The 27,895-nt window shown below is 41.2% G+C and overlaps 2 protein-coding genes across 4 annotated transcripts in view; one reads left to right on the plus strand and one right to left on the minus strand.

Annotated features, from left to right (window-relative positions):
- LOC123994858 (radixin-like) overlaps positions 1-2,098 on the plus strand; it is a 62,270-nt gene extending 60,172 nt beyond the window's left edge. For all 3 annotated transcript variants that reach the window (XM_046297914.1, XM_046297913.1, XM_046297911.1), the window contains exon 15: positions 120-2,098. In XM_046297914.1, the coding sequence (XP_046153870.1) occupies positions 120-284 (165 nt within the window). In that variant the 3' untranslated portion in view covers positions 285-2,098. The remainder of the gene's footprint in view (positions 1-119) is intronic.
- LOC123994857 (synaptotagmin-like protein 3) lies at positions 2,092-27,795 on the minus strand. Its single transcript, XM_046297910.1, has 16 exons — positions 27,671-27,795; positions 20,544-21,116; positions 20,020-20,235; positions 19,640-19,707; positions 9,009-9,060; positions 8,183-8,249; positions 8,023-8,101; positions 7,554-7,675; positions 7,088-7,210; positions 6,615-6,787; positions 5,943-6,045; positions 5,644-5,811; positions 5,382-5,487; positions 5,151-5,256; positions 4,532-4,737; positions 2,092-2,668 (listed from the first exon to the last, which is right to left on the minus strand). Exons 2-16 carry the CDS (start codon positions 20,639-20,641, stop codon positions 2,448-2,450), a joined length of 1,908 nt encoding a protein of 635 aa, XP_046153866.1. The 5' UTR covers positions 20,642-21,116; positions 27,671-27,795; the 3' UTR covers positions 2,092-2,447.
- Between the last annotated feature and the right edge of the window lie 100 nt (positions 27,796-27,895).

Consider the following 27,895-nt stretch of genomic DNA (forward strand, 5'->3'; position numbering starts at 1 on the left):
GCTTCCCCCTCTAACTCTGAGTACAGCTTGAGTTAAATTGTTGTCCTCTTGTTGACTTAAAGTATTCCTTGGTTTGTTCCTCCCTTGTTTACTTCTTGTTGACTTATTCCTCGTTGTAGGCCCTGAGCTCGGAGCTGGCCCAGGCGCGTGACGACACTAAGCATACCCAGAACGACCTGCTCCACACAGAGAATGTGCGCGCCGGCCGGGACAAGTACAAGACCCTGCGGCAGATCCGATCAGGCAACACCAAGCAGAGAATCGACGAGTTTGAGGCCTTATAAGAGGGCCCTTTTCCCTAGGCCACGAGGGCCTCACAGCCACATACCCTTTGTGATTAGTGTCTGAACTAATCCCTCCACTGCTACACGCACATGCAGACACACACACATGCAGACACACACACACATGCAGACACACACACACATGCAGACACACACACACATGCAGACACAGAGACAGACACACATTTACGTGAGTGCACAAACATTTGACATTTTAGTCATTTAGCATACGTCTTTATCCAGAGCGAATTACATTAGTGAATTCATCACACCTTCAAGAGCAGTATAAAGAGTGAGTGACACACATCTGCATCGCCACTTTTACTACAGTAGTTACTCCTTAGCTCCCTAACTTCTTTAATAAACTGTCAGGCAGGGGGGGGGGCTTTTCAAAGTCTTGTAAGAGAACTTACTAGTGCCAAATCTTCTTTCCTTTTAGCATAACAAATCTTCTTTGTGTTTTGATTGTATGTAATTTGATGCGATCAAATCAATCACCATTGTTTTTAACCAAAGGTGCGATGATGAGTAGTGGGACTAAACCCTCGCTTTTGATGTTTCTTAAATGCTGTGGAATGTTGAAAAAGGGCAATATGTTGTTTTTCAAAGGGACCACTCAGAAAGGGTAAAATACAGTATAATGAAACTTTTCCTCTTACTCTCAGAAAAGTGTACTATGTTCTGTTTTTCCGTTATATTTTGAACACTTCATTTATGTTTAATATTGGTATACAGTAGCTTGCAAATCATGAATAGTTTAATATTTATACGGTATATGGATAATTTAATCTTGGTTTGTATATTTTTGCTATTCTAATGATCATGAGAACATTTTATATGTATCAAAGGTTCTATATCGACCAAAATAATTGTTTCATAAGGTTTTCCTTTAGATCATTAAATTAAAGAGATTTATTTGTATATTATAACTTGTTTTTATTAATTGGACATTTAAAAAAATCTCTGTCAATTTTTTTCTGGGTATCAATTGACTGTTTTAAATGAATAGCTTCAAAGATCAATTTCTCAAGCAACAATTTTGCTAGGACTGTCTGGGAGTGGTCTGAGTGGAGACCGAAAACCAGCTTTTGGTTTGGAACTCTTTCTTATTGGTCTATTAACTAATTTACTGCTTGGTGATGTCACCATGGAAAGGCTCCATCCCACCAAAATAGGCTGACATTTCAGATGGTCTTTTCAAACTGCTTTCACACTAAAAGGGTATTATCATTTTCGCAGTATTATTCCAACCTCTGTGGAATTATATATTTGAAACACAGAGAAATCACTTTTGACTGCACTGGGCCTTCAATTAAATATTCTGTTGCATGTCATCAAATCAGGATAAGGAGATCCTATAGGACCTTTAGATGTTTGCCATGCAGTTCACGGTAGCTAGCAGAATTTCAGAGGCATAGATGCATATTCTCCAGGAGCACTGTGCTTATACAAAAACATTTACGTTGATCCTTTTTACACTTTGTTCCCAATCACGTCACTCTTAAGTGAGGATGACATGTTTTTAGTCAGTATGTTATGACATCACCCAAAACTGGTTGAAACAATGTCATTACAACCAGAAACTAGTTGAAATTAAGTTATGACATTTCAACCAGTTCAGCACATGATGGTAGTTGTAACCCCACTAGAGGCTTAAGTCCCATCTCTCACCATTGACTCTCCTTTCTCTGGATGTGTACTAGACTAGTTTTTACTGACCTTGTAACCGATGACGATGCACAGTCCTTTATTTAAACTGGATTTTATAACGAGGTGTTCAACATATTGGCAATAAAGATTATGATTACAGCTTCGAACTGTGATTTCACTTTCTGATTTTTGTCCTGTCTTGAGGCAAATGTTCCTTTTTATTATAACAGAAACTCATAAATGGAAAGGACAAGAAGAAACTAAGGGAAGGAATAAATGAAAAACACTTGTATACAGTCACCTCACAATGACTCATTAAAGAAATAAGGTGAGCATGCTTAAAGCACAAGGCATATTCCACTCAAAATACAATCTAACATGATTTCCCACACCTCAGTTGTTGTCGATGTCCCAAGGAAAGTATAAAAAACATGTTGGTTTGTATTTTGAACATAGAAATATACAAATAATAGGTTTCATTTTGAGTGGAACATCCCTTTAATGCATAAGTCATCAAATGGTAGGTAAATATCTAACTGGAGGGACTTTCACAGAGCGAAGGCCTGATAGTGCAAATGGAGCTAAAGGTAGCGTTAATGTACTGAGACTGTTCATATGGGGCGATGGGCTTTTCTGTTGACATAATGTTCTCCTGCTGTTGACATTGGCTTGCATGGGTAAACGGAAGTCATGCCACATGTTGGGCATCTGCAGCACCAGTTGCCATGATGACCCTGGGAGACAAGGTTAACAGAGTGCAAGGTCAGTGACATCAGTCCTTCCTAGCTTCTCAAACAGGGAGAATCTCAATTGCCTACTCCTCGCGTCCTCACCTTCTCAAAACCCTTTGGGGAAGGTCAGAGGGGAAAGACCTCTAGCTTCCTCATCCACTGGGCTTTTAGAAAGAGGCAAGAGGTACAGTGCATTCAAAAGGTATTCAGACCCCTTGACTTTTTCCACATTTTGTTAGGTTACAGCCTTATTCTAAAATGGATTTTTTAAAATGTCATCAATCTACACAAGCAAAAAACATTTTTTTATACATTTTTGTAAATTCATAGAAATTAACAGTATTCAGACCCTCTGCTATGAGCCTCGAAATGTAACTCTGGTGCACCCTGTTTCCATAGTTCCATTGTTTGTGGACTCCCATTACAACGTGATTGGAGTCCACCTGTGGTAATTTCAATTGATTGGACATGATTTGGAAAGGCACACACCTGTCTAGAGCTGTCCACCCGGCCAAACTGGGCAATCAGGGGAGAAGGGCCTTGGTCTGGGAGGTGACTAAGAAACGGATGATCTCTCTGACAGAGTTCCTCTGTGGAGATGGGAGGACCTTGGAGAAGGACAACCAGCTCTGCAGCACTCCATCAATCAGGTGTTTATGGTAGAGTGGCCAGACGGAAGCTACTCCTTAGTAAAAGGCACATGACACTCACTTGGAGTTTGTCAAAAGGCACCTAAAGGACTCTCAAACCACGAGAAAATATTTTTTGGTCTGATGAAACCAAGATTGAACTCTGGCCTGAATGCAAAGCGCCATGTCTGGAGGAAACCTGGCACCATGCTGTGGGGATGTTTTTCAGCGGCAGGGACTGGGAGACTAGTCAGGATGGAAGGAAAGATGAACGGAGCAATGTACAGAGAGATGAACCAGTTGCACGCCTTGATGAAAATCTGTTCCAGAGTGCTCAGGACCTCAGACTGGGGTGAAGATTCACCTTCCAACAGGACAACAACTCAAAGCACACAACCAAGACAAAGCAGGAGTGGCTTCGGGACAAGTCTCTGAATGTCCTTGAGTGACCCAGCCAGAGCCCAGACTTGAACCCGATCGAACATCTCTGGAGAGACTTGAAAATAGCTGTGCAGCGATGCTCCCCATCCAACCTGACAGAGCTTGAGATGATCTGCATAGAAGAATGGGAGAAACGCCCTAAAAATGGGTGTGCCAAGCTTGCACCGTCATACCCAAGAAAACTCTAGGCTTTAATCACTGCCAAAGGTGCTTCAGGGGATTCCTGTGTAAAGGGCGTGAATACTTCTGTAAATGTTATATTTCTTTTTTATTTATGATAAATGTGCAGACATTTCTAAAAAATACTGTTTTTGCTTTGTCATTATGGGGTATTGTGTTTAGATTAGTTTTTTTCCCCGTATCAATCTAATCCATTTTAGAATAAGGCTGTAACGTAAGATAATGTGGATAAAAGGGGTCTGAACGCTTTCAGAATGCACGGTATGCAATTGAGATTCTCCCATAGTTTTCTACATAGACTCCCCAGAGAGAGCAGGGGATGGATATACAGAAGAGAGTTCCCTCAATACCTAAAGAAATAGGTGAAACCCGTTTCCTCAGATGACTTTTCTTAAAGTTCTATTAGTGTGATTCATTCAATTCTCATTGATGTTTGACTCAGACTGTCTGACATTTTGGAGAACTGGAGTTGGTAACTTCTATTCTATTTCATCCCCTTGTATAGGCCTGGTCAAACCTTTCCAGTTAGGCCCTTTCATTTTCATGCAAACTGATTCAAATCTACTGTATAACTGTAAAGGTAAAACAGTCATTGACAGACAGGTAGTCATCTTACCAGCTTCCATTCTAACCCAGCCCAGGAGACGGTCTGAGAAGGTGAAGGGGATATGGTTCCAGAGGTCCAGCTCCAGAGTGCAGATCTGGAGGTCGTAAGGTGTGACCCTGCTGAAGAGCAGCTGGTGAGACCACTCTGGACTGGGCTTCTTCTTCAGGACAGGGGTCCTCTGGACCAGCTCCCTGGACCCGGGGAGAGTCAAGCACCTAAAAAACACACAATATATAGATAAAAACATTTTGTTCTATCCTCAAAATCCTATTTCCTCTAACTCTAAACCTAATTCCTAAACCTAACTACTAAACCCTTACGCTAACCTTAATTCCAAACCTAATTGTAAACTTAAAATAGCTTGTTTCCGCATTGGGATGTGGGAAACGACAGACATTTCCTTGTTTAACTCTCCACACACACACACACACACACACACACACACACACACACACACACACACACACACACACACACACACACACACACACACACACACACACACACACACACACACACACGCCTAACTGTATAGTAGATGAACACACATAAGTAGAAACAAAAATACACCAGTACACACACAACAATATCGCACCCCAGCAAACCCACACACCAGTCATATATTTACCCTTTAACATAGGTGTTCTGACAGCTGTTTGCTTTAGTGGGTAGGTTTTTGACACCAGTGACGAGAACAGTCAGTTGGCCAACGTCATGTGGTTCAATGTGAACCTCTGTGTGGAGAAAGAAAGAAAACCAGCTAATTTCAATATAAGGGATCATCTGACCCCTACTGCTGTAAAAACAGATTGTACAGCACCAAGTGTGTGAGGCAATGAATTGTAGAGAGCCAGCCTACCATCTGTGTGGCAAACCCAGGACGGCTGGGACATGGAGCTGAACTTCACTCTGACCAGGAGTTCTGCTGTATCCTGCTCTACTCTACTCCTTTCTGGGCTCTCGGGCTATAGAGAGAGCGTGAGCATGTGAGAGAGAGAGAGAGAGAGAGAAGAGACATACCCCCCTAACCAACACTGCTAACCGTTTTAAATACATTTATTTATAGAGATATCAAAGGGTATTTTGTGAACATTGCTTAATGATCCGCCGTTATAGCCTACCTTGGGACACAGGGGGTACCAGCTGGAGCCCTGGGTGTTGCTCTCCTCAAACATCCACCCCTCCAGAGGGACGAGAACCTCTCCCAGAAACACCTTCTTCAGAGTCCCAGAGTGCCACACAGACACCTGCAGAGTACTCCTGCACAACCGGGGGCGCTCCATCTGGCACTGTGTAACAGGGAATACAACACATTGGTGGGTGAAATACAGGGGATTCCTTAACAGTGCAGACTATTTCACTATTTTGAATATATTTTGTAGTGTTTCCTAATGAATATGACAGAGATTTTTCTCCTTACCTGTAAAACTTCATTATAAATGGGATCCGTCGTGTTCCTCTTGACAGTCGTCTTCAGTTTGGTGCTCTGAGACTTCTCCGGCAGTAGATACACCTTTACATACCTTCCCATGAAGGTGACATACAGTACAAGATAAGGAGATATAATATGCTAATGGTTCACAATACACTAGAGAGTAATAGTCTGGTATCATAGGCATAGAATTACTAGAATGGGCCTCCCCATTCAAGTCAACGTTCCCATGATGGGTAGGCCATCTATTTCTATCACAGGAGGTTGGTGGCACCTTAATTGGGGAGGACAGGATCATGGTAATGGCTGGAGCAAAATCAGTGCTTTGAAATACATCAAACACACGATGCCATTCCATTCGCTCCGTTCCATCCATTATTATGAGCCGTCCTCCCCTCACCAGCCTCCTGTCATTTCTATGATCTAGTGCAGGGTTTCCCAAACTCGGTACTGGGGCCCCCCCTGGGTGCACGTTTTGGTTTTTGCCCTATTACTACACAGCTGATTCAAATAACCAACTCAACAACAAACTTTGATTATCTGAATCAGCTGTGTAGTGCTAGGTCAAAAACCAAAACGTGCACCCAGGGGTGGGGGATGGTGTTGACCAGGACTGAGTTTGGGAAACCCTGAACAAGTGTATTGAGTAATACTGCTTACGGATTACACTTCTTCCTTTTGAGATCTCCATAGGCCAAGTTTCTGCAGCCGCAGATTGTGATCTCCAGGCAGGAAGTGATGTCGTTGAAGGCGATGGCGAGCTCTAGCTCTCCCATCACACTGCTGATCTCCGAGAGATCACAGTCTGTACCAGTGCTACTAGCACTACTGCCCTGTAATACAGATCAAATGTCACATTACAGCTTTAAAAGAACGTATGACAGCAGATAGACTATGCAGGTCTATTCTGTAATTAAGCATGCAGATATTTTGGATGTATTCCTCTCTCGCTTCTCTGCCAGATTTGCAAGATATGAAAAAGACTTGGTAACCACATAACAAACAGTAACAACAATTGGTATCTGATCAAATGTCAAAGGAATTGTGAAGCTACAGGATGTTTTGCATAAACTGCTATGTCGCAAGGTTTCATCTTAATTTCTCTCTCTTCATCATCAAGCCACTCAACTGACCCTCTTTCCCCCTAAGTACTCTGCGCCGAGGGAAATGTCCTCATCAGCCTCCGATGAGGAACCGCTTTGGTCGTCATTCCGGCTCTTCCTGAACAGGTTGGGAAGACTGGGGCCTTTGGTTAGCTGTGAGGAGAGAAGTTGTGTCTGTTATAAATTGCACACTTTTTATTCATATTGGTGAATCCGGGGGTAGCACCACCAGGACTTTAACCTGGGAATCAGTCCAACATCTGAGGCAGTACACCAAGATGCTTGAGCCTCTTGATAAGGTCACAAGGTGTTGCTACAGTTGTTGTTTTCCTAAAGTCTCTCCTGTCTGAAATAATTGTCAGTGTCATAATATGACACATTTCTCACTCACATGTAGGTTTTTTTTTTGCTTTACCTATTTTATGTGGACTCTGACATCAGAGTGTAATACTTTTACACACAGTTGAGGGGTTGATTTTTATTTGGTTTCTCTTACATTGGTGGATTTGTTGATGTTCGTGTCAGAGAGGCTTTTCTGGCCAGCACTATGCCCCTGTCTATTGTACACTGTAAGCAGATCCTGTTCCACTCGCACATCCCCCTGTGATCTGGAGAACCCTGGAACCCGAAAGGTAGGATAAATAACACACACAGACCGTCTCCATACATAATGTAGCACTTCTGACGTGCTGCTTGTGAACAAGCCACACCATAAATATCACACCTTATCTCGTGGCCTAGGTGCAGTTTCCTTAGCACCATGACTATGCACAAGGATAGCTTATCAACATGAAGATACGTTTTGTGATAACTTTCAGAGGAAATGTGTCGCTGTTTTGACATCCTTTCTTGGATCCTTTCTTTCTCTCCAAGATGTACTTCAAATTAGCCAACACATATTCAAATATATATGAAACGCCTTGTTCTGCCAGAGACCTCCGTCGATACTGAACAGGATCACTTACTTCTCATGTGGCTGGTGAGGGAAACCATCAGACCCTCCATAGACTTGGTGAAGGGTTTTTTCAAGGAGTTATTCAGTCCCTAGACATCATCAAATCACAATTATTGATAACACATTTGACAGACCAAATCAGAATTGTGGTTTATGAAACGAATCCTTACCCCTGATCTGCTAACGGATAGACCGTCGTAATAGGGTGGAGGGGTTGGCGGCACGACTGCTATATGACTAGAAAATGAAACGCACACAGAGAATGCAATTTACAGTTTATATGACACTGTATTCATTGTTTTCACCTGCCCCTATCCATAACATGCACTGTTTTCCCACCAATTTCTAATGAAATGACATGTTTTTAATTATTGGTCATGTACACTGAGTTCACAAAACATTAAGAACACCTGCTCTTTCCAAGACATAGTAAGTCCAGGTGAATTCAGATGAAAGTTATGATGCCTTATTGATGTCACTTGTTAGTGATGATGATGTCACTTCAATTAATGTAGATGAAGGTTAAACAAGTTAAAGAAGGATTTTTAAGTCTTGAGACAATTGAGATGTGTCTGTATGCCATTCAGAGGGTGAATGGGCAAGACAAAATATTTAAGTGCCTTTGAACGGGGCACGGTAGTAGGCGCCAGGCGCACCAATTTGTGTCAGGAACTGCAATGCTGCTGGGTTTTTCACGCTCAACAGTCTCCCCGTGTGTATCAAGAATGGTCCACAACCCAAAGGACATCCAGCCAACTTGACACAATTGTGGCAAGCATTGGAGACAACATGGGCCAGCATCCCTGTGGAACGCTTTCGTAGAGTCCATGCCCAAGGCAAAAGGGGAAGGTGCTCCTAATGTTTGGTATCCTCTGTGTACATATCTGCATCTATCTGTGTCTATATCTTCAGTCTTCCAGACTGTACGGTCACATAATACAGCAGCATAGAATACATTTGTGTAAATGAATCAATTAAGACCGCTCATCAACTTACCTCAACCTCTGGTAGGACTTCAGTAGTTTCTCCCCAATAGTCTCATGCATATCTGTAAAGTATTAGAATATTGCTATAGCTTCCAACAGTAGTCGACACAGGGCTGTTTCTATCATTTTCTGCAATTCTACATATTTTGCCATGGGACAGAGAGAATAATAATAATAATAATATATGCCATTTAGCAGACACTTTTATCCAAAGCGACTTACAGTCATGTGTGCATACATTTTACGTATGGGTGGTCCCGGGAATCGAACCCACTACTCTGGCGTTTCAAGCGCCATGCTCTACCAACTGAGCTACAGAAGGAGAACATTTAGCAATTTTAAAACGAATTTCATGCAATTCTACTCATTTTGCTGCAGGGCCCTAAACAACACTTACAGTGCCTTCAGAAAGTATTCATACCCCTTGAATTTTTCCACATTTTGTTGTGTTACAAAGTGGGATTAAAATGGATTTGTCTTTTTTTAGTCAATGATCTTAACAATTATTGTTGTATTTTTTATAAAACACCACTATGTCTAAGTATTCAACCTCCTGAGTCAGTACGTGTTAGAATCACCTTTGGCAGCTATTACAGCTGTGTGTCTGTCTGGATTGTGCTACATTTGCCCAATATACTTTACAACATTCTTACAGCTCTGTCAAATTGGTTGTTGATCATTGCTAGACAGTCATTTTGAGGTCTTCTCATAGATTTTCAAGTAGAACAACCATTGAATCTATATGTTTTGACCATGACAGTTTACAATCTAAGGTAACGCCAAGAAATGTAGTCTCCTCAACTTGTTCAACAGCCAGACCGTTCATTAGCAGATTTAGCTGAGGTCTAGAACTCAGGGAATGGTTTGTACCTAATACAATCCTCTTAGTTTTAGAGATGTTCAGGACCAGTTTATTACCGGCCACCCATTCCAAAAGGGATTAATTGACTTCATTAGCTGTGGTTGCTAATGCGTATATGGTTGAATCATCAGCATACATGGACACACATGCTTTGTTTAATGCCAGTTGTAGGTCATTGGTAAAAAATAGAAAAGAGTAGAGGCCCCACAGAGCTGCCCTGTGGTACACCACACTTTTCATGTTTGACATTAGAGAAGCTTGCATTAAAGAAAACCCTCTGAGTTCTATTAGATAGATAGCTCTGAATCCACAATATGTCAGAGGCTGTTAAACCTTAACCTGTTGTTGAGAAAACACATGTGTTATGGTCAATAATATCAAAGGCTGCACTGAAATCTAACAGCACGGCTCCAATAAGGTTCTTATCAATTTATTTCAACCAATCATCAGTCATTTGTGTCATTGCAGTGCATGTTGAGTTTCTCTTTAACTTCTTCGATATAGGGGGCGCTCTTTTAATTTTTGGATAAAAAAACGTTCCCATTTTAAACAAGATATTTTGTCACGAAAAAATGCTCGACTATGCATATAATTGACAGCTTTGGAAAGAAAACACTCTGACGTTTCCAAAACTGCAAAGATATTATCTGTGAGTGCCACAGAACTGATGCTACAGGCGAAACCAAGATGAAATTTCAAACAGGAAATGGCCCAGATTTTGAAGGCGCTGTGTTCCTTATATGTCTCCTTATATGGCTGTGAATGCGCCAGGAATGAGCATACACTTTCTGTCGTTTCCCCAAGGTGTCTGCAGCATTGTGACGTATTTGTAGGCATATCATTGGAAGATTGACCATAAGAGGAATTCTAAATCAGGTGAACAGAAGGACTTGAGTTCCTGTATGTATGTTGTTGTGGCAGCACCACGTCACGTTAACCATGAAGCATACGCCCCCGCCCCTCTTCTTACCAGAAAGATGTTTGTTTCTGTCGGCGCGATGCGTGGAGAAACCAGCTGGCTGCACCGACTCTGATAGCGTCTCTCCAGTGAGCCATGTTTCCGTGAAGCAAAGAACGTTACAGTCTCTGATGTCCCTCTGGAATGCTACCCTTGCTCGGATTTCATCAACCTTGTTGTCAAGAGACTGGACATTGGCGAGGAGAATGCTAGGGAGTGGTGCACGATGTGCCCGTCTCCGGAGTCTGACCAGAAGACCGCTTCGTTTTCCCCTTTTACGAAGTCGTTTTTTGGGGTCGCCGGCTGGGATCCATTCCGTTGTCCTGGGTGAAAGGCAGAACACAGGATCCGCTTTGCGAAAGTCATATTCTTGGTCGTACTGATGGTGAGTTGACGCTGCTCTTATGTTCAGTAGTTCTTCTCGACTGTATCGGCGCCGGAAGTCAGGAGGAGAATTAGGGCCCTCGGAGTGTGGTGTCAGGAAAATAACCTCACACTCAACGTCAACAAAACTAAGGAGATGATTGTGGACTGCAGAGGGAACACCCCCTATCCACATCAACGGAACAGTAGTGGAGAGGGTAGTAAGTTTTAAGTTCCTCGGCGTACACATCACAGACAAACTGAATTGGTCCACCCACACAGACAGCATCGTGAAGAAGGCGCAGCAGCGCCTCTTCAACCTCAGGAGGCTGAAGAAATTCGGCTTGTCACCAAAAGCACTCACAAACTTCTACAGATGCACAATCGAGAGCATCCTGTCAAGCTGTATCAACGCCTGGTACGGCAACTGCTCCGCCCACAACCGTAAAGCTCTCCAGAGGGTAGTGAGGTCTGCACAACGCATCACCGGGGGCAAACTACCTGCCCTCCAGGACACCTACACCACCTGATGTCACAGGAAGGCCATAAAGATCATCAAGGACAACAACCACCCGAGCCACTGCCTGTTCACCCCGCTATCATCCAGAAGGCGAGGTCAGTACAGGTGTATCAAAGCTGGGACCGAGAGACTGAAAAACAGCCTCTATCTCAAGGCCATCAGACTGTTAAACAGCCACCACTAACATTGAGTGGTTGCTGCCAACACACTGACTCAACTCCAGCCACTTTAATAATGGGAATTGATGAGAAATGATGTAAAATATATCACTAGCCACTGTAAACAATACTACCTAATATAATGTTTACATACCCTACATTATTCATCTCATATGTATACGTATATACTGTACTCTATATCATCTACTGCATCCTTATGTAATACATGTATCACTAGCCACTTTAACTATGCCACTTTGTTTACATACTCATCTCATATGTATATACTGCACTCAATACCATCTGATGTATCTTGCCTATGCCGCTCTGTACCATCACTCATTCATATATCTTTATGTACATATTCTTTATCCCCTTACACTTGTGTCTAGAAGGTAGTAGTTTTGGAATTGTTAGCTAGATTACTTGTTGGTTATTAATGCATTGTCGGAACTAGAAGCACAAGCATTCCGCTACACTCGCATTAACATCTGCTAACCATGTGTATGTGACAAATACAATTTGATTTGATTTGACTACATTTACCAGGTGCCCTCCGCTTGGTGTCCTCCGTCGAAATTATTGCGCAATCTCCAGCTGCGTGCATTTTTCCATTTGCTCCAGAGGAGAAACCCAACTGCCACGAATGATTTATCATCGAATAGATATGTGAAAAACTTCTTGAGGATTGATTCTAAACAACGTTTGCCATGTTTCTGTCAATATTATGGAGTTAATTTGGAAAAAAGTTTGGCGTTGTAATGACTGAATTTTCGGGGGTTTTTCTTAGCCAAAAGTGATGAACAAAACGGAGCGATTTCTCCTACACAAATAATCTTTTTGGAAAAACTGAACATTTGCTATCTAACTGAGAGTCTCCTCATTGAAAACATCCAAAGTTTTTCCAAAGGTAAATTATTTTATTTGAATGCTTTTCTTGTATTTGTGAAAATGTTGCCTGCTGAATGCTAGGCTTAATGCTATGCTAGCTATCAATAATCTTACACAAATGCTTGTGTAGCTATGGTTGAAAAGCATATTTTGAAAATCTGAGATGACAGTGTTGTTAACAAAAGGCTAAGCTTGTGAGTGAATATATTTCTTTCATTTCATTTGCGATTTTCATGAATAGTTAACGTTGCGTTATGGTAATGAGCTTGAGGCTATGATTACGCTCCCAGTACGGGATTGCTCGACGCAAAGAAGTTAAACTTCTTATGGCTGGGGGCAGTATTGAGTAGCTTGGATGAATAAGGTGCCCAGAGTAAACTGCCTGCTACTCAGGCCCAGTTGCTAATATATGCATGTTATTATTATATTCGGATAGAAAAAACTCTGAAGTTTCTAAAACTGTTTGAATGATCTCTGTGAATATAACAGATCTCATATGGCAGGCAAAAACCTGAGAAAAAATCCAACAAGGAAGTGGGAAATCTGAGGTTTGTAGTTTTTCAACTCTTTGCCAATCGAATATACAGTGTCTGAGGTCAAATTGCACTTCCCAAGGCTTCCACTAGATGTCAACAGTCTTTAGAACCTTTTTTGATGCTTCTACTGTGAAGGAGGGGGGAATGGGAGCTGAATGAGTCAGTGGTCTGGCAGAGTGGCATGAGCTGATCACACGCGTTCACGTGAGAGTTCGCTTGCGTTCCATTGCATTTCCGAAGACAAAGGAATACTCCAGTTGGAACATTATTGAAGATTTATGTTAAAAACTTCCTAAAGATTGATTCTATACTTCATTTGACATGTTTCTACGGACTGTAACGGAGCTTTTTTGACTTTTCGTCTGCTCGCGCGTCATGAATTTGGATTACTGGGCTAAATGCGAACAAAAAGAAGGTTTTAGACATAAATTATGGACGTTATCGAACAAATCAAACATTTATTGTGGAACTGGGATTTCTGGGAGTGCATTCTGATGAAGATCATCAAAGGTAAGTGAATATTTATAATGTTATTTCTGACTTCTGTTGACTCCACAACATGGCGGATATATGTATGGCTTGATATGTTGTCTGAGCACTGTAATCTGATTATTGCATGGTGTGCTTTTACGGTAAAGCTTTTTTTGAAATCTGACACAGCGGTTGCAATAAGGAGAAGTGTATCTATAATTCCATGCCTAATAGTTGTATCTTTTATCAATGTTTATAATGAGTATTTCTGTAAATTGATGTGGCTCTCTGCAAAATCCCTGGATGTTTTGGAACTACTAAACATAACGTACCAATGTAAACTCAGATTTTTGTATATGAACTTTATTGAACAAAACATATATGTATTGTGTAACATGAAGTCCTATGAGTGTCATCTGATGAAGATCATCAAATGTTAGTGATTCATTTTATCTCTATTTCTGCTTTTTGTGCCTCCTCTCTTTGGCTGGAAAATGGCTGTGTGTGTTTTTGTGACATAATCGTTTGTGGTGCTTTCGCCGTAAAGCTTATTTGAAATCGGACACTGAGGTGGGATTAGGATGCATTGGAACGCAGAGCTTTCAAAAGATGAGTCACTTCCGGATTGGATTTTTCTCAGGCTTTTGCCTGCAATATCAGTTCTGTTATACTCACAGACAATATGTTTACAGTTTTGGAAACTTTAGAGTGTTTCCTATCCTAAGCTGTCAATTATATGAATATTCTAGCATCTTGTCCTGACAAAATATCCCGTTTACTATGGAAACATTATTTTTCCAAAAATGAAAATACTGCCCCCTAGTCACAAGAAGTGTATCTTTAAAATGGTGTAAAATATTTCTATGTTTGAGGAATTTTAATTATGAGATTTCAGTTTTTTTTCAATTTGGCGCCCTGCACTTTCACTGGCTGTTGTCATATCGATCCCGTTAGCGGGATTCAAGCCATAAGAAGTTTTAAGCATGCTGAAAGTCTGTTTTTAATTTGTTTACAGAGAAATAGCATTTCCAATTTTTCCAACAGTTTGCTAAGAGCTGGCAGCAAGCTGATAGGTCTGCTGTTAGAACCAGTAAAGGTAGCTTAACTACTCCTGGGTAGTGGAATGACTTTGGCTTCCCTCCAGGCCTGAGGACATTTGTTTTTACCTCTAGGCTCAGATTAAAGATTTGACAGATAGCTGACTCTGTAGACACTCCTACCATCCTCAGTAGCTTTCCATCTATGTTGTCAATGCCAGGAGGTTTCGCATTATTGATCAATAATAATAATTTTTCCACCTCTCCACACTAACTACAAAAATCAAACTTACAATGCTTTTCTTTCATTATTTGTTTTTTTATGCATGAGTATGATTCGTTGTTGGCATTCCCTCCTAAGTTTACCCAAAATAATTGGCAACATGAAATGGTTTTGTGATGAATATGCCATCTGATTTCATCTTTCTGAACCTAATTTCATTGAAAGTACTCCAAGTTTTTCCCATCGTTCTTTATATAATTGTCCTCAGCTTCCTAATACCGTTTCTTATTTTAAGTTAACTTCTTGGCTCACCGATCCCTTTAGCGGGATCATTTTCGTCAACATCCGCTGAATTGCAGAGCGCCAAATTTAAATTACTAAAAATATTTAATTTTCATGAAATCACAAGTGCAATATAGCAAAACACAGTTTAGCTTGTTGTTAATCCACCTGACGTGTCAGATTTCAAAAAAGCTTTACAGCGAAAGCAAACCAAGCGTTTATGTTAGGACAGCTCTCTCAACAGACAAAACATTACAAACAGCTAGCAGCAAAGTAGATTGGTCACAAAAGTCAGAAAAGCAATCAAATGAATCGCTTATCTTTGATGATCTTCGGATGTTTGCACTCACGAGACTCCCAGTTACACAATAAATGTTTGTTTTGTTCGATAAAGATTATTTTTATATCCAAAAACCTCCATTTGGTTGGCGCGTTTCTTTGAGTAATCCACAGGCTCGTGCAGGTCACGACGGGCAGACGAAAATTCCAAATAGTATCCGTAAAGTTCGTAGAAACATGTCAAACGTTTTTTATAATCAATCCTCAGGTTGTTTTTACAATAAATAATCGATAATATTTCAACCGGACGGTAGCTTTTTCAATAGGAGAGAGAGAGAAAAGGTCTGCTCCAAGCTGCTAGCGCATGCAAAAATCTAAGGACACCCAGCTATCCACTGACGCAATGTGATCATTCTCGCCTATTTTTCAGAAGAAAAGCCTGAAACTATGTCAAAAGACTGTTCACACCATGTGGAAGCCATAGGGAAAGGAATCTGTTTGATATCCTTTTAAATGGAGCGAAGGCAGGCTATGAAACAGAGTATTTCAGGAAAAACAGCAAGTCCGGGTTGGATTTTCCTCAGGTTTTTGCCTGCAATATCAGTTCTGTTATACTCACAGACAATATTTTGACAGTTTGGGAATCTTTAGAGTGTTTTCTATCCTAATCTGCCAATTATATGCATATTGTAGCCTCTGGGCCTGAGAAATAGATGGTTTAATTGGGGACGTTTTTCATCCAAACATCAAAATGCTGCCCCCTCGTCTCAAGAGGATTAAGTCACAAAATGTCTCAATTTGCAGTAAGTCAACCAGTTAGATGTGCAGCTAGACTTAGCCACTCCTTTTGCCCCATCTCTTTCAACCATAGTCTTTCAATTCCTCATCAATCCATGGAGCCTTAACAGTTCTGACAGTCTGTTTCTTAACAGGTGCATGTTTATCAATAATTATAAGAAGTAATTTCATCATCCACAGAAGAGTCACAGCAAAGTATTTTGTATGATCTCCTATACACTATTTTAGGCCTAGCTTTTGGAACTTTGACTTTCCTGGATATAGCCACCATATTGTGATCACTTCATCCAATGGGTACGGATACAGCTTTAGATCAAAGTTCTACAGTATTAGTAAAAATGTGATCAATACATGTGGATGATCTTGTTCCTGTAGTGTTAGTAAATACCCTGGTAGGTTGATTAATAACTTTTACCAGATTACAGGCACTAGTTGCGGTGAGAAGTTTCCTCTTGAGTGGACAGCTTGATGAAAACCAGTCTATATTCAGGTCCCTGAGAAAGTAGACTTCTCTGTTTACATCACATACACTATCAAGCATTTCACACATTCACTTGGTGGCCTATATAGCAACACCCCAAAAGAAAAGTCTTTAGATGCGCCAGGTGAACCTGCAAACACAACACTTCAATAACACTTGACATGAGATCTTCTCTAAGTATTACAGGGATATGGCTCTGAATATATATATATATAGCAACACTTCTCGCATAAGCATTCCTGTGTCTTCTAGAGATGTTATATCCTTGTACTGCTACTGCTGTAACATCAAATGAATTATCTAAGTGAGAAATGGCTAATATATTAATGTTGTCTGATGTTAACAAGTTCTTGATTTCAAGAATCTCCACCTAAATCTTCCTGTGGTCCATCTTCAGTTTCTCCAAGATCATTTCCCTCAATTTGTCCTCAGACTCTGTCCAGGTCTGTCCAGGAAATTCTGCAATTCCGTCCTCAACACCATTGTTCCAACTTGATTGCCCCTCGACATAATCTGATTTCTCCGTCATTGTTATCATGGATTCACATACAGAACTGATATCCTCTCTCAATGACTTACAGACTGTTGTAATCTTGCCATTCTGTTTAAACTCATCGAGCTGACCGTGGAGGAACTGCAAACTGTTCTTCAGGTCTTGGACCTCTTTGGTCATGTCATCCATTCTTTTATTAGTTTACTAGTCGACACCAGTATTTGGACACAACACTTCAAGCTATTTTCTTGTTGTTGTAACAACTGCTTGTGTTTAAAAGATCCTTCACATGTGATAGACACCAATTGTCTTCAACGGTACTCCCACGGGTTTTGGTCATTGTCATGGTAGCAACGTAGGTTACGCTATTAATCCTCGCAGTTCCAGAGCGTGTCGCGGTATGCGTTCAGGCCCTCAAGAAAACCCAGCAAACTTGATAAGCAGCTAGCAACGCTTTGTATTCAGGACAAACAGTGCATCGCTTTGCCACATTTTTAAAAATGTATTACTTTAGTGCCTTCTTGCAAACAGGATGCATGCTTTGGAATATGTTTTATTCTGTACAGGCTTCCTTCTTTTCACTCTGTCAATTAGGTTAGTAATGTGGAGTAACTACAGTGTTGTTGATCCATCCTCAATTTCCTCCCATCACAGTCATTCAACTCTATAACTGTTTTAAAGTCACCATGCCTCATGCTGAAATCCCTGAGCGGTTTCCTTTGTAGTGACTGTATTGAGACACCATCCAAAGAGTAATTAAAAATTCTTCATGCTCAAAGGGATATTCTATGTCTGTTTTTCTATTTGTACCCATCTACTAATAGGTGCCCTTCTTTGCATTGGAAAACTCCCTGACCTTTGTGGTTGAAACTGTGTTTGAAATTCACTGCTCGACTAAGGGACCTAACAAATAATTGTATGTGTGGGGTACGGAGATGAGGTAGTCATTAAAAAAATCATGTAATACACTATTGTTGCACACAGAGTGAGTCCATGCAACTTATTATGTGACTTTTAAGCACTTTTTTCATAAATTTGTACAAATTCAGAAAAACATCATTTGTCGTAGCTGATTCAGAATTAGTTAGGTAACATTGATAAATAAGATGTTTTATCTACTTTCATAAATATGCTTATGTGGGAAAAGTATCTTGGGGCCCAGAGAGGAGAGAGGTCAGGCTTGTCTTTTATACGTCTGGTAATATGCAGAATATCAGAAAGGGAGAAGTCAGAATTGAACATTGTCTTCATATGTGAATGTATCTGTTAAACCATGTGATGGGGAGATGTCGTGGAAAATTGCAAGATTATGTTATAGTGCTTGTAAGATTATTTTATAATCTTTGTATTGCATTAGAATGGTTGTTTTATTCGACAGAATTTTGCGTGTGTTCCACTGAGGATGGGCCTCTATGAGATAGCACTGACAGAGGAGATTTACGATGTCTTTGGCCAATAAAGCCCAAAGAGCATTCCAGATAGCAAGGAAAAGTCTTGGTACTATGAAGTACCAAGAACGAGATTAGAATCTCATTTTAGAGACCAAACTGAATGATAATTTATAGCTAATGCTATCTGGCTATGGGATACTCCTTTTATAAGTAAAAGGCCCTTTGTGAAGAGTTCCTGAGATCTGTGGTTTGTCATGTAAGTTGAGAGGGGTGGATTTGCTATAAAAGATCTCAGTTGCCATTATGTTGACACTCTCAGAATTAATTTATAGACACTGAATTGATCTGAGAGTCACAGGGCTATGGTGAAGCTCATATAATTAAAGATGAAGTTTAAATAACTCTGACTTGTGTGTGGTTCGCAAACTCTCCTCATTTAGTAAAACAGGAAATTACCATGACAAATTCCTCTTTGACTTTATGGGGTAGGCCAGTGACAAAACATAAACAGAATTGAATACATTTTAAATTCAGGCTGTAACACAACACAATGTGGAAAAAGTCTAAGGGTGTGAATACTTTCCGAAGGCACTGTATGTTGCATATGTCTAGAAACAGCACTGAGTACACACACAATTTAATATTGCTGTTATGGACTTTCTCCCACTCTCCCAGGCAATGTCGTAGCAGAGAAGCAACAATGCATTATTTAGTCAATGTCAGCTGATGTAGAAGATCACTAAGCAAACAACTGAAAATATATATTCCTGTATGAGGTATTATTTAACAAGTATTGTATAGCTGTATTTAAATAAATATATAAGGCATATTATTTACGAGTGATTTATGCATATTAATTAGGAGTGAATGGGGCACGTGAGGAGCATAGGAAACAAACCTGCATCAGGTGGAAATTTCTTGGCCCTCTCTTCTACAAACCACTCCCCAGACCTGAACTTCACCTCTCTGAGAAGTGGATTTTAGATTAATTAATATTTGTTTAGACTACAAAGGAAATACTGTACCTTTTGTCATTTAATTCTCTTAATAAGTTAAAACGCCTTAATCATTGATAAGGATTAGAGATTTACAACAATAAAAATGTTAGTCAATGTCACAGTCAACCACTGTTATAGTGCTGACATTCTATGTTATGGCACTGGCACGACAGTGTATGTTATTGCACTAACATAAAGGTATATGTTATAGTAACAACATAAAAGTATATGTTACGGCGCTGACAGGACATCTATGTTATGGCATTGACATGCGTCCTACCTGTAGGCGTGGCAGACGGTGCACTTCCAGTCCAGCATGGACACGCCCACGCGGCACTTGTTGCAGATGCGGTGACTGCAGCCTCGGCACACAGCGCCCGAGTTCCATAACTTGCCCAGTGGCCTCTGACAACGGGCGCACGTCCTCTCGCTGTATTGCCGGGCAAAACTCTTTGCCCCTTTCCTCCGGATGTCCTGTAGTTCTATCTTCAGCCTCCTGTAAAAGCAGTTGGTGGCAGGTGGAGTTACAGTAGCAACGGCAGTGCTTTAACAACTGTACTTACAGTCCTCTTTACATCCGTATTTTCTGTACATTGTTGAAGTCGCTGCTTCGCTGCATTCATTCAGATTGTATTCGTCATTTCTAATAAACCATAAAACAACAACTATGAATCCTATTTTGAGGGGCATCACTGTTATTGTCACAGTCTCCACAGATCCTGAAAACCCCTCAAAGAGGAGTTGTTGTACAGTGTTCATGCAGTAAATGTGAAACACTTAAGCAATGTGAATAATATTGTTTACCTGATCCTGTCCTCCTCCGTGCTGCGCAGAAGTCTGTCCCTCTGAAGAACCTCTAGAACCTTCTCTCGTTCCAGAGCCTTGAGCAGACTCAGATCCATCTTGAAAAATGGGTCTCTTTCTCTCTCTCACTTCCACTCTGTACTCTTCTTCTTTTTCTTCTTCTCTCGTCCACACTCTACCTCTCCAGTCTCTCCTTCTCTGTCCTCCCTTTGTTCCCCCTTCTATTTCTTTCTATTAGGTACCGGATGCTTCTACAAGCTGGACAAAGTCTTCACTTGTTACTAGACTCAGGGCAGAATGAAGGTCATGTTCATTTCGCTGCACAGTCAAAGACATCCCATCTTCCGTCACGATATTCACAGAAGCTCTCTCCGCTTCGCATCACAGACCTCAATATGGATTGGTCCTCAATGTTTCTGCTCCGGTGACCCGGCCAACCTCTTACGTGCTGCTCTCTAGCCCCTCCATAGTGTTGCACCCATCTAAAAAGTGACAGACAGGGAGCGTAAACTTTGACCTATAGTTGCAGGGATCCTCTTCTCAAAGTCCGATGACTGAGGTACACTTTGCTCACTAGGACAAGAAAAGAGCAACCAGTCAGTCAGTCATTGTAGTCCTCCCAATAACGGCCCACTCACTAAGGCAGAACAATGAAATACTAACAAATACAATGTCATATGATATACTTTAGAATTAGATGCTGTGCATAGAAAGTGCTGCAGTATCAGACTCATTTGATAACAAATTGAACGTATCTCGCCCTTCCTCCCGACTCCCGTACATTCATTTCCTCCTACGACGTCAAAGTCACAGTGCTTTGATCAGAATAGTAAATCACATTTGGTCCGGCCACAGGGCCCAGAACGCTCCTCTCACAGCAAGCTGCCAACCGCTGTTACAGTACTGTAGCAATGCTTCATTGAAGGCAGCCCAAAGCAGGACACACACACACACACACACACACTCACACACGTCAACCAAATGCCAACCGCTGCATTATTAATGACTGATGCATCTATTTTATTTTCTCAGAGCGAGTATATTTTTGTTTGGAAGTGGGGATGTGAAGTATGGAGAGAAAGGGGGAAAGAGCTTATCAGTGACTGGATGCCACCCTGTGTTGGTAGATAAAGGTCTGTCTGCCATTTTCCAGGGCAGCAGAGGGCCACTGTAAACAATCAGTGTCAAATGTGATTAGGGCCCAAAGGGGAAGCAGCAGTGTCTTTATGTCCCAAATGGCACCCTATTCCCTGCATTGTTCACTTGTTCACAGAGCCATATGGGCCCTATTCAAAATAAGTGAACTGTATAGGGAATAGGGTTCCATTTGGGAAGATTTATCCTTATGTCTCAGAGACGGAGTGAACAGGAGACTGACTAGTGGTCAAATAGGCCTTTAAAGGCTGTAGCAGAGAGCGTGTAACAAACCAGTAGCAGCTTTGTTTACTTCTATCAAATCATGTTTAATGATTGAGCATTATTTAAATGTTTCAAGACAATTTATTTGAATTTTTTACCTTTATTTAACTAGGCAAGTCAGTTAAGAATAAATTCTTATTTTCAATGATGGCCTAGAAACAGTGGGTTAACTGCCTGTTCAGGGGCAGAACGACAAATTAGTACCTTGTCAGCTCGGGGATTTGAACAATCCAAAGTTAAATATAGAATTGGCTTCCTATTTCGCAACAAAGCATCCTTCACTCATGCTGCCAAACATACCCGTGTAAAACTGACCATCCTACCAATCCTCGTCATTTACAAAATAGCCTCCAATACCCTACACAACAAATTGGATGCAGTCTATCACAGTGCAATCCGTTTTGTCACCAAAGCCCCTTATACTACCCACCATTGCGACCTGTACGCTCTCGTTGGCTGGCCCTCGCTTCATACACGTCGCCGAACCCACTGGCTCCATGTCATCTACAAGACCCTGCTAGGTAAAGTCCCCCCTTATCTCAGCTCGCTGGTCACCATAGCATCTCCCACCTGTAGCACACGCTCCAGCAGATATATCTCTCTAGTCACCCCCAAAACCAATTCTTTCTTTGGCCGCCTCTCCTTCCAATGACTGGAACGAACTACAAAAATCTCTGAAACTGGAAACACATCTCCCTCACTAGCTTTAAGCACCAACTGTCAGATCAGCTCACAGATTACTGCACCTATACATAGCCCACCTATAATTTAGCCCAAACAACTACCTCTTTCCCAACTGTATTTAATTAATTAATTAATTTTGCTCCTTTGCATCCCATTATTTTTATTTCTACTTTACACATTCTTCCATTGCAAATCTACCATTCCAGTGTTTTACTTGCTATATTGTATTTACTTTGCCACCATGGCCTTTTTTTGCCTTTACCTCCCTTATCTCACCTCATTTGCTCACATCGTATATAGACTTGTTTCTACTGTATTATTGACTGTATGTTTGTTTTACTCCATGTGTAACTCTGTGTCGTTGTATGTGTTGAACTGCTTTGCTTTATCTTGGCCAGGTCGCAATTGTAAATGAGAACTTGTTCTCAACTTGCCTACCGGGTTAAATAAAGGTGAAAAAAATAGTCCTGTTGGAACAATGACCCTTCGCCCAGTCTGAGGCCCTGAGCATTGTTGAGCAGGTTTTCATCAAGGATCATGATGTACTTTGCTCCGTTCATCTTTCCCTCGATCCTGACTAGTCTCCCAGTCCATGCCGCTGAAAAACCTCCCAACAGCATGATGCTGCCACCACCACGCTTCAACTGTAGGGATGGTATTGGCCAGGTGATGAGCCGTGCCGGGTTTCCTCCAGACGTGACACATAGCATTCAGGCCAAAGAGTTCAATCTTGGTTTCATCAGACCTTGTTTCTAATCATCTAAAAGACCTTTAGGTGCCTTTTGACAAACTCCAAGAGGGCTGTCATGTGCCTTTTACTAAGGAGTAGCTTCCGTCTGGCCACTCTTCCATAAAGGAACTGATTGGTGGTGTGCTGCAGAGATGGTTGTCCTTCTGGAAGGTTCTCCCATCTCCACAGAGGTACTCTGGAGCTCTGTCAGAGTGACCATTGGGTTCTTGGTCACCACCCTGACCAAGGCCCTTCTCCCCTGATTGCTGGTTTGGCCAGGTGACCAGCTCTAGATGATTCCATTTAAGAAATGATTCCATTTAAGAAATGATTCCATTTAAGAATGATGGAGAGAATAAGAATGATGGAGGCCACTGTGCTCTTGGGGACCTTCAATGCTGTAGAAATGTGTCGGTACCCTTCCCCAGATCTGTGCGGCCAATTCTTCCGACTGCATGGCTTTGTTTTTGCTCTGACATGCACTGGTGTGTGCCTTTCCAAATCATGTCCAATGAATTGAATATGCCACAGGTGGACTCCAATCAAGTTGTAGCAGCATATAAAGGATGATTAATGGAACAGGATACACCAGAGCTCAATTTCGAGTCTCATAGCAGAAGTTCTGAATAGTTATGTAAATAAGGTATTTCTGTATTTTAATACATTTGCAAACATTTCAAAACACCTGTTTTCACTTTGTCATTATGGGGTATTGTGTGTAGATTGATGAGGGAAAAAAGTTATATAATCCATTTTAGAATAAGGCTGTAAGTAACAAAATGTGGAAAAAGTGAAGGGGTCTGAAATGCACTTCCTGAATGCACTATATATAACTATATATAACTACATACACCTTAGCCAAATACATTCAAATTCAGTTTTTCACAATTCCTGACATTTAATCCTAAGAAAAATTCCCTGTCTTAGGTCAGTTAGGATCACCACTTTATTTAAAAAATGTAAAATGCTAAAGAGATTTTCTTTCTTTCATCACATTCCCAGTGGGTCAGAAGTTTACATACACTCAATTAGTATTTGGTAGCATTGCTTTTAAATTGTTTAACTCGGGTCAAACGTTTTGGGTAGCCTTCCACAAACTTCCTACAATAAGTTGGGTGATTTCTGGCCCATTCCTCGTGACAGAGCTGGTGTAACTGAATCAGGTTTGTTGGCCTCCTTGCTCACACATGCTTTTCCAGTTTTGCCCACACATTTTCTACGGGATTGAGGTCAGAGCTTTGCGATGGCCACTCCAATACCTTGACTTTGTTGTCCTTAAGCCATTTTGCCACAAATTTGTATAATAATAGTGAAGAAATCAACACTTTGAAATAACACATATGGAATCGTGTAGTTACCAAAAGAGTGTTAAACAAATTTGAGATTTTTTTTATTCTTCAAAGTAGCCACCATTTGTCTTGACAGTTTTGCATACTCTTGGCATTCTCTTAATAATATCATCGTTGTATCTCAGAATCATTGTAATGTGGTTAACCTTAAAAGTCTAAATGAAAATGGTTCAAATCTAAAAGATACAATTCAACCAGAGAGTGCCTTTAGATCATGGGAAAAGGCCGTACTTGCCAGTTGCTCTTGAATCATTCCCACGGCGAATGGCTATGCCTGCTACGCTATGAAACCACACACTCTTGCAGAGACTTTGATATCATTGTTAAACTTAGGAGGAAACTGACTGAACGACTCAAAAACTCTCAATTTTATGCTCTCCAAATGGATCTACGCCTGTTAGCAAAACTATGTGGCGATATGAGATCAGAGCATGACAACGTTCTATTTCACACCGAGGCTTGCTGGTTATTGAAGGGGAGTGTTGGAATCATTTTTTGCATTAATAGAGGAACGGTTGTCATTCACAATGGATGTAAATAAATAAATAAATAAATAAATAAAGACTTGGTTGACTTTCTGTTGAATGAAGAGAAAATAACAGAAAACAGCATCAGTATGTGTCCCGCAAGAGTGATGACTGCTCACCTCTAATGCTTGGAAGAGCCCTTTGGGAACTACTTCCCAATTTGTTTGACTGTGATCCTAGTTCAGTTGACATGCTGGTAAGTGAAATCGAACAGTTGATCAAGCTGTCATGTGACCAAATGCTGCAGACAATGAATTCTCGGGTCATTATGAAGGAGTTTTGGTTCCTGACTCAAAGGGAATACCCTGCAGTCTCTCTCTGATCATTAATGCAGAGTTCAAGACACCTGGGAACTGGGAACTGGGAAATCTCAAACTTCCGACTTTAGTGCGTACAAGACAACTAGGAACTCGGAAAGAAACAAGCTCTGACTGGGAAGATTGTTTTGAAAGGTCATCCAACTCAGAATTCCAAATTCAGGAACTCTGGCCTGTTTCTAGAGCTCTAAAGCCATGATTTGACCTCAGAATTCCCAATGGTCTTGAAAGCAACATCAATCTCATGGTAGGCTACACTTCGCCAGCTCATATCTGTGTGAAGCTGGATTCTGTGCTCTTGTCTACAATAAAACTAAATATTGATCCAAGGCCGGATGTGACTGCAGAGATGCGCTGTCGACCACGTCCCCTAACTTTGTGAAGTTCTGACTTGACATGCATCAAGCACACCCACCATCTCATTGGTGGTGGAAAGAGACATTACGTCAGACTCATTTGCAAATGACTCTCATAGCCCCACAATAAACGTATGTGATGCTGAGTTGAGAAGACGATCAGAAGTACTGTTAGAATGTTTTCAATTGACTGCCATAGACACAAGTAAAAAAGTAAACTGTCTGTTAATTACATACTTTTTCACATGGTCGGGGTCGCAATAATTTTCTGATTTCAAAATGGGGTCGAGGGAAAAGAAAACTTGGGAGCCCCTGCTTTAGTCTGACTTCAATGCCATTGGCAGTGCTAAATTTGAATGGCAAATGTCAGTCAGTTTCTGACTGACATTTCAACTGTCATGGTGAAATGCACTCATTTCATGAATACAAGCACAAGTTAGACCACCATGATTCAGCTTAAGTGTGGTTAAACGGGGATGATGACTTCCCAGAAGTGACAGTGACCCGATCGCATACCACCACAGTAGTGACAGTAAGGGTACACCTGACTCTGTGTGTGTGTGTGTGTCTGTCCGTCTGTCTGCTGTGAGAACTGCACTAAACTCACATGGGGCCCTCTGACACATTTCCCTAGCAGATAGATGTTTCCTGGAAGCCCTGAGTTAGCTTGCTACTAACCAATACAGGCACCACTCAACTCTGCCAAAGAGATGTACATAGCAACAGAGGACTCCACCCTTTCTGCATATTCACAGATCATCACAGATACCAAATAAAGATCCTTCGGAATAGGTTGCATTTCTCACCCAGGGTTGGGGGAAATTCCTTTTCAATTCACTAATTTCCCACTGGGGGAAATGGAATTGACCCCGACACCGTTCCTCACACAAGAGGAGCTCCTAGCGCAGTATAGTCTGTCTCTGTCTGACCCTTAGTTAACCATTGCCTCATCACCATTGAAAGCTCTTTGATCTCAAAGTCTGTACCTATTGTCTGGTCACACAGTCCAAACACAGAGCTTTGTGTCTGTGTTGTGACTGTTTGACCTGTCTGGTACTGCTCGTGTTTGGTCAGCCGAGGCAGTTCTGGTCAGCTTTCCGCTGCAGCGTCCTTTGTGAGCTTTGTAGATAACCCCCATATTTCCACATACATTTACAATGATAACATTCACTCAACACTCATACAGAACTATGGCCATTGATCTCTGTGTACGCTAGACAATGGAAACATCTGATACCTAATAGTAACCTACCATTCAATAAAATAGTCAATCCTTTCCCCCATTGAAATGATTGATCGCTAGCATGCTTAAAGTGTTTAGTAGGACAATGGAGATATTTAATGGTGTGACTTTGACGACACAAAGTGATGTCAAATTTAACAAGCACAATAGAAATCTATTCATTGCGTTGTACCAGATTGAGAATAAAATTAAATGTCAAACAATGCTCACAGCCAGTAAGACAAATCCTTGCCCTTTAAGATACTGTAGGTCATGTACCTCTTTATAGCGTACTACTACACATTACAGTAACGAAATACACAGGAATGACAGTCAATCAATAGGCCTAAACTGTGGATGCCACTGGAAGGATTGACTCCTAATCATCACACAGCAAAGTTTAAGCATACTACCAAGCTGAGGAGTTCACCTCAAGGAATACGCTAGTTTCTTTATTTTATCCATAAAATTATAATCTAACAATAATAATCATCTGACAATGAAAATCAATGGTGGCACTTACTGAAGAACAGTTACCAGCTACATGAACCGTGTCCTCCTAAAACAGCATCTCCCCCAGAAAGTGAGTCAGATGAAGACAGGGTCTTACCTCAGTGCAGCGTTGTGCTTATGAGTGGTCACCCTGAGAGAGACAAATTCTTATGAAGAGGCAATCAAGGCAACAGTGGAAAAAAAACGTCACTTTCTGCTTCCTTCCTGCTGTCACACAACTGCAGCCTTACAGAGC

Source organism: Oncorhynchus gorbuscha, linkage group LG14 (genome assembly GCF_021184085.1).
Source record: "Oncorhynchus gorbuscha isolate QuinsamMale2020 ecotype Even-year linkage group LG14, OgorEven_v1.0, whole genome shotgun sequence".
Lineage (NCBI taxonomy): Eukaryota > Metazoa > Chordata > Actinopteri > Salmoniformes > Salmonidae > Oncorhynchus > Oncorhynchus gorbuscha.